Genomic DNA, 7,035 nt, shown 5'->3' on the forward strand with positions numbered 1-7,035 from the left:
ACCATGGAACTCAGCATTTCTTTAGCCTGTAAGGGCCAAGGGAATACTCCCTCATTCTGGTGTGGTATTTAAAATCTAAACCATGCTAAACTACATAATGTAGCTTTCTTTATTATACCCTAGTGAATTTTTTGACACATGAACTACTAAGGTCAGTGGACCTGGTTCTATTTTATTCTCACTCTATGCCCCTCTAGCTCCCTTGCTCTCTATGGGTACTAGAGTTCACTGGTTATTGCTTTGTCAGGTGAGAGCCCTGGATGTACATGGATGATGACTGAAAAATCCAATGGTGTGAAGAGCTCTCCAGCTAACAACCATAACCATCACCCTCCTCCTTCTATCAAGGCCAATGGCAAAGATGACCACAGGGCAGGTAGCAGGTGAGTCCACGGAAGTTGAGTGATTTTTGTTTTCCTTCTCTTCTTTCCCAGGCAGTCTCCCATCCAAGGACTAATCAGGCTCAGCCTTGCTTAACTTCTGATATCAGACAAGATTGGGTGTGTTCAGGGTAGTATGGCCGTAGACCCTTCTTCCTTCCTTCCTTTCTTTCTTTCCTTCCTTATTCCCTTCTTCCCATTTCCTATCCCATTCTCTTTCTCTCTTTCTTTTGCCAGACTTAAGATGGAACCTCAGGATTTTGTATATCATAAGAAATCACTCTACTCCTGAGCTGCATTCTCAGCTCAGATTGGTAATTGACACTGTCAATAACCCACCGTCTACACTGCCTCCTTGGAGCTCTGACTTAGTAACAAAGCTACATTGGCTGTAGGGTATCTTCAAAAGTGACTGTAAGATGATTAGGCATGTTCTAAGAGGAAAGACAACTCATACCAAGAGAACTTGTTTCAACTCTGTGCCTCTTTCTGCAGACCACAGTCTGTGGCAGCTGATGATGACACTTCCTCAGAACTGCAAAGGCTGGCGGAGATGGATACCCCACGGAGGGGGAGGGGTGGCTTCCGAAGGTAAGTCATCCACTTAAACTGACCTGCTTTTGTTCCTGGGACCTGTCAAATGGCTACTAGGCCTGTCCTGTTAGCTGCACTAGATTTTTAAATAAGACTCTAGAGCAGTGCTTCTCAATTTGTGGGTTGAGACCCCTTGGGGCATGTTGAAAGACCCTTTCACAGAGGTTACATTAGATCTCCTACATATCAGATATTTATATTACAATTCATAACAGTGGCAAACTTACAGTTATGAAGTAGTAATGAAAATAATCTTATGGTTGGGGTCTGTACAACCAGAGGAACTGTGTTAAAGGGTCTCAATCTCAGCATTAGGAAGGTTGGAAAGCACTGACCGAGTTGCTCTTCCAAGGGAAGCTGAGAGTAGGAAGAAGAGGCTTCCCTTCATATTGGGCTGTCTTAGCACTGGAAAGAGCAGATTCTTTACAGTAGAAGGACCTATATGTAGGGTCTCAAAGTAGTAGGCCTTGTAGGGAAATCAGGAAGCCTGGGACAGGCTTTGTACTGGCTTCTCCTGATATTTTTTACAATCTCTATCTTGCCTTGAAGATCTCCTGTTTGTGCCTCACAGTGGACTGAAAAGTCACATTACACAGGAAATCTTTGGAAGGCCATCCTCCCCCCACAGGATGCACTTCAGGTCATGCTGGAGTCCTAAGACTTGCCCACAATGCTGGCCTTTTTCCAGATCTTAGCATACAGGAGGAAATCATGGCCTGATCTATTTCCCTCTTCTCTCCTCTCCCTCAATAGGCAGTAACACATTTGTATAGATCTTGTTTAAACAGCACAAGTTGGTTTGTTGTTTGTTTGTTTGTTTGTTTTGGCACAGACTCCTTTTTTCCCTCTAGGATTGTCCGCCTGGTGGGGGTCATCAGAGACTGGGCCAACAAGAATTTCCGTGAGGAGGAACCAAGGCCTGACTCCTTCCTAGAGCGTTTTCGTGGGCCAGAGCTGCAGACTGTGACAACCCATCAGGGGGATGGCAAAGGCGACAAGGACGGCGAGGGAAAGGGCACCAAGTACATCTTAGCTAGCCTACGGGGGGAGGAGGCTCCAAAGGCTCCCACATCTGCCATGGAAGATTCTAGCCATTAGCAGGACCAGTATAGGGCTATGCCCAGCTCTGTGATAGTAGATAAAGAACTGGGGAGAGGTGGCTTCCTATGTTTCCTTTTACCCTGAATATTTCCATTGTCCCCACCCTCGGCCTCCAGAGCAGCAGTGATCTCCTTACTGTGGGAAACTGGAACATATTTTTCTCACCATAGGCATTTCCTTGTCAGACAGTCTTTTTTTGCACATGGAGTGAATTTGGGCAGAAGAGGTGCTCAGCCAAGGGCATGCCACCTTGGCCTTAGCTTCAGAAGTCAGTAGATGATGATCAAGCAGGGAGGCATAGTCACAAAGTACTATTGAAGCCATGCCCGTCCCAGCTCCACCGCAGTTACCAAATCAGACGTATGAGTGCCAGGCATATGAGACTCAGATTATTGAGAAGAGGACGGTGGGTAAAGTAAAAAGTAGAATTGGAGGGTCTAATGTTCCAGGAGTAAGTAGATGATAGTAGAAATCTGGCCAACATTCACCATTTCTGGTTAGTGGAGGGAAATGTTCTTGCCAAGTTGAGATCAAGCGTCTGTGAAAGTGATTTGGGGGCTAAAAGCCAGAGAACAGAACTCGAGGCTGGGGAGGAAGCACATACAGTAACTAGCCTAGAGTTTCTCTCTTTTTTTCCCAAAAACAAAGGGACACTGTGAACAGACTTAAAGCACTTTTACCATTTTGAGGTACATACTCCTCAGACCCCTGACAGCCCATCTGTGAGCTTGATTTCTGGGCAAGGCCCTTTCAGAAGACAGGGAGGCAATGAAACTTCCAGTGATCAGAATGGATCAGAGGCCTGATGTTTTGCTGTGGGAAACCTTTACACAACATACTCCTCAATCTACACATCTTCTTAATTCATTTATTTATTTATTTTGGAGAATTTTGGCTTCTGAAACCTTGAGTTCTAGCATCCTGGTGACTCTCTTTGTCTCCTCAGAAAGAAATTCGAACTGTTTGTTTTGGACCCAGCCGGAGACTGGTACTACCGTTGGTTGTTTGTCATTGCTATGCCTGTTCTTTACAACTGGTGCCTGTTGGTGGCCAGGTGAGCATGGAGGGGTCTGGATGGGAGGGTCACCAATGCCTAGTCCATAGGAAGTAGGATTAACATCACAGCAATCTCAATTCTAGACAGAGAGTATGCAGTAACCCAGCGCTCTTTCTAAATGTTGACTCCTGCTCAATTCTGTTATCTATTCTGTTACACTAGTGCTCTCCATTAGTCACAATACCACCAAGTCTTCATGTTGCTCCTTTACCTGGTCTTTTAATGGAATCTTTAGCTACTATTTTATGGCAGTGCAGTCCTTGGCAAAGCCTTCTCCCAGACTCTCTCTGGAGAGTCTTGCTTCTGTGCCTTGGAGGTACACTTGACTCTTACAGAGCACATCTGCCACACTTGCAACTGATATTCTATGTAGAAAGCAGGATCCTGTTATATTACTCTTTCTTTCAAAACCATTTAATAGCTGCCATTGTTCAAATGATAGAGCTCTAAGGTTAATTTTCAAGGCCGACTAAGCTTGGACTGAACAGCAGTCCCCACAGCACGCTACCCTACGGCAGTCCTTCACTCAGCAAGGCTTGCCTGCACACTTACTGGGTTTAGTACTCTGTGTATGGTGATAAGCAGGACAGGCATAATCGCTGCTTTTTCAGTGTTATCAGATAGACTGAATGTAAACATTCATGCAACAAAAGAAATGAGCAACGTAGAACCAGGGACTCTAGGTAGCAACTTAGTAGAAAATTAACCATCACAATGGGTCTGTCAGAGATCTTAGGTGAGAGCTTGGTGGGAGGTAGTAATCTGTTCAAATATGTAAAGTTGGCAGAAAGGGCATTCTGGGCAAATGGAATAACAGGAGAGAGGCCCCTATCTCTTGGTGGCCCAGTATGGCTGAAGGTTGTGGTCCAGTTTGTTCTACACATTGTTTGGGAGTTTGGTTCTAAACGTGACCATTCTGCCCTTGGACTAATACATAATAAAATCTCTTCCTTCCTCTGTCCCCTCCCTAGACCCTTCTCACTCATTAACCCTTTTTGCCAATTCTTCATACAAGGCCCCTATAGCCACTAAACCTTTTCTGGTATCATCACTTCTAGTTTAAACCCCACTCCTGTCTATAGTCTGTCTCATCCTGGTTTTATGTGTTCAATAGGATTCTACTGAAGGACTGAATACAAAAGCCAGTTAGTTGTTCTTCTAATGCCCATTTTCTTTATTAAACTTACACCACTTATGACTTTCATTCTGGAGACCTGAACCAGGCACGTGACATGTAGTCATGACAAAGATGCTTTCTGTTTCTGGAGCTCAGTCAAGAGCACAAGGATGATGAGCAATGGTTATTGGTGATATACATGCAGTGATATCTATTTAGTAATGAGGTGAGGTAGAAGTCACTAGTTCTTGTCACTAAGCTGTGACTCCCCCACATCCCTGGTGGTCTCATGAAACTCTCCCTTGCAGATGTGGGTATACAACATAGGACACTAGAGCGTCTTACTGGGGTCTATTAATAAGGCCAGCTTTGTCCTCCTACAGAGCCTGCTTCAGTGATCTACAGAGAAACTATTTTGTGGTGTGGCTGGTGCTGGACTACTTCTCAGATACTGTCTATATCGCAGACCTTGTCATTCGGCTGCGCACAGGTGAGTGAGCACTGGGAATGCACAGGTAGCAGCTGGACTCCTAAGTTTAAAGAACTAAACCCAAGAAGGTAGACAGACCTCGACTAGAATCCTTTTTAAATAGTATAGCCTCACATTCTCATAGAGGTTAAATCTGGCCTTCTTAGGGTTCTTCTGATCTGCCTTGAAATGTGGGAAGGAAGGCTAAGTGAACAGTTTGTTCCTTGTTGAGAGTTATCTTATAGGGAGACATAGGACTGAGGATAAAAGTGACATGTTGGCTTATATCTCTATCAGGCTTTCTAGAACAGGGGCTCCTGGTCAAAGACCCCAAGAAATTACGAGACAACTATATCCACACTTTGCAGTTCAAATTGGATGTGGCTTCTATCATCCCCACTGACCTCATTTACTTTGCTGTGGGTATCCACAGTCCTGAGGTGCGCTTCAATCGTCTATTACACTTTGCCCGTATGTTTGAGTTCTTTGACCGCACTGAGACACGCACCAGCTACCCCAACATCTTCCGAATCAGCAACTTGGTCCTCTACATCTTGGTCATCATCCACTGGAATGCTTGTATTTACTATGCTATCTCTAAGTCCATTGGCTTTGGGGTTGACACCTGGGTTTACCCCAACATTACTGACCCTGAATATGGCTACCTGGCTAGGGAGTACATTTACTGCCTTTACTGGTCGACACTGACTCTTACCACCATTGGAGAGACACCACCTCCTGTGAAGGATGAGGAGTACCTATTTGTCATCTTTGACTTCCTGATTGGTGTCCTCATCTTTGCCACTATTGTGGGAAATGTGGGCTCCATGATCTCCAACATGAATGCCACACGAGCAGAGTTCCAGGCCAAGATTGATGCTGTCAAACACTACATGCAGTTCCGAAAGGTCAGCAAAGACATGGAAGCCAAGGTCATCAAATGGTTTGACTACTTGTGGACCAATAAGAAGACAGTAGATGAAAGAGAAGTCCTCAAGAACCTTCCAGCAAAGCTCAGGGCTGAGATAGCCATTAATGTTCACTTGTCCACTCTGAAAAAAGTGCGCATATTTCAGGATTGTGAAGCTGGCCTGCTGGTGGAACTGGTATTGAAGCTTCGTCCTCAGGTCTTTAGTCCTGGAGATTATATTTGCCGTAAGGGGGACATTGGCAAGGAAATGTACATCATCAAGGAGGGCAAGTTGGCAGTGGTAGCTGATGATGGTGTGACCCAGTATGCCTTGCTCTCAGCTGGGAGCTGCTTTGGTGAGATTAGTATTCTTAACATTAAAGGTAGCAAAATGGGCAATCGGCGCACTGCTAATATTCGTAGTCTGGGCTACTCAGATCTCTTCTGCTTGTCTAAGGATGATCTTATGGAAGCTGTGACTGAGTATCCTGATGCCAAGAAGGTCCTGGAAGAACGGGGTAGGGAGATCCTGATGAAGGAAGGTCTCCTGGATGAGAATGAAGTGGCAGCTAGCATGGAGGTAGATGTTCAGGAGAAGCTGGAGCAGCTGGAGACAAACATGGAGACCTTGTATACTCGCTTTGCCCGCCTGCTTGCTGAGTACACTGGGGCTCAGCAGAAACTCAAGCAGCGCATCACAGTGCTGGAGACCAAGATGAAACAGAACCATGGCGATGATTTCCTATCAGATGGGATAAACACCCCTGAGCCAGCTGCTGCTGAATAGCCATAGGTGCCTATCCAGCCTTGCTTTGACCCCAGGAGTTAGAAGTGCTGCATAGAGCTTCAAATTTACACACATTATGCTCACGTCCCTCTGAACTCTCTCCAAAGCCTTGCTGAGGCTTAAGGTTTTGGCTACATCTTGGAGTCCCCTTCCAAGTCCAGCTAACAGCCAAGCTTGTGGACAATGCAGATCATGTGGGTTGAATTTCCAAGAGCTTGTTCTCCTAAGTCTGGAAAGGAATCAGAATAGCTAAATTGTCATTCCTGGGGCTTTTCTGGGACTAGATATCTAGACGGTGATCTCTGAAGAGCACATTGCACCACAATGCCTGACTCCTTTTAATTTCTTTATGTCTAGCCCCTCCCTATCACATTCTGCCCCAAATACCTTTTTAATGTGTTCTCCAAACAGCCTGTTCCCATGCACATGCACGAATTTAAGGATTGGCTGCAAACACTGGGCCCCCTACCCTGTCTCCCAAAGCATACAAGGACTGTGAGGGGAGTGGTAGGGTGGGTTTGAGTATGTGTGCTCAGGGCTATACTTCCTTGTCAGACAATATCACTATGAGAAGGAGGTGGCTGGCAGCTTTGGCCATCACACCTTTATGCACACAAGTT

At 45.5% G+C, this 7,035-nt stretch overlaps 1 protein-coding gene across 1 annotated transcript; it reads left to right on the forward strand.

Moving 5' to 3' along the window:
* Window positions 1–270: 270 nt before the first annotated feature.
* CNGA2 (cyclic nucleotide gated channel subunit alpha 2) lies at window positions 271–6,415 on the forward strand (the record flags this gene model as incomplete). Its single annotated transcript, XM_080910523.1, has 6 exons — window positions 271–383; window positions 876–971; window positions 1,826–1,996; window positions 3,022–3,129; window positions 4,633–4,739; window positions 5,016–6,415. 6 exons carry the CDS (start codon window positions 271–273, stop codon window positions 6,413–6,415), a joined length of 1,995 nt encoding a protein of 664 aa, XP_080766649.1.
* Between the last annotated feature and the right edge of the window lie 620 nt (window positions 6,416–7,035).

This window comes from Micromys minutus (genome assembly GCF_963924665.1).
Source record: "Micromys minutus genome assembly, chromosome: X".
Lineage (NCBI taxonomy): Eukaryota > Metazoa > Chordata > Mammalia > Rodentia > Muridae > Micromys > Micromys minutus.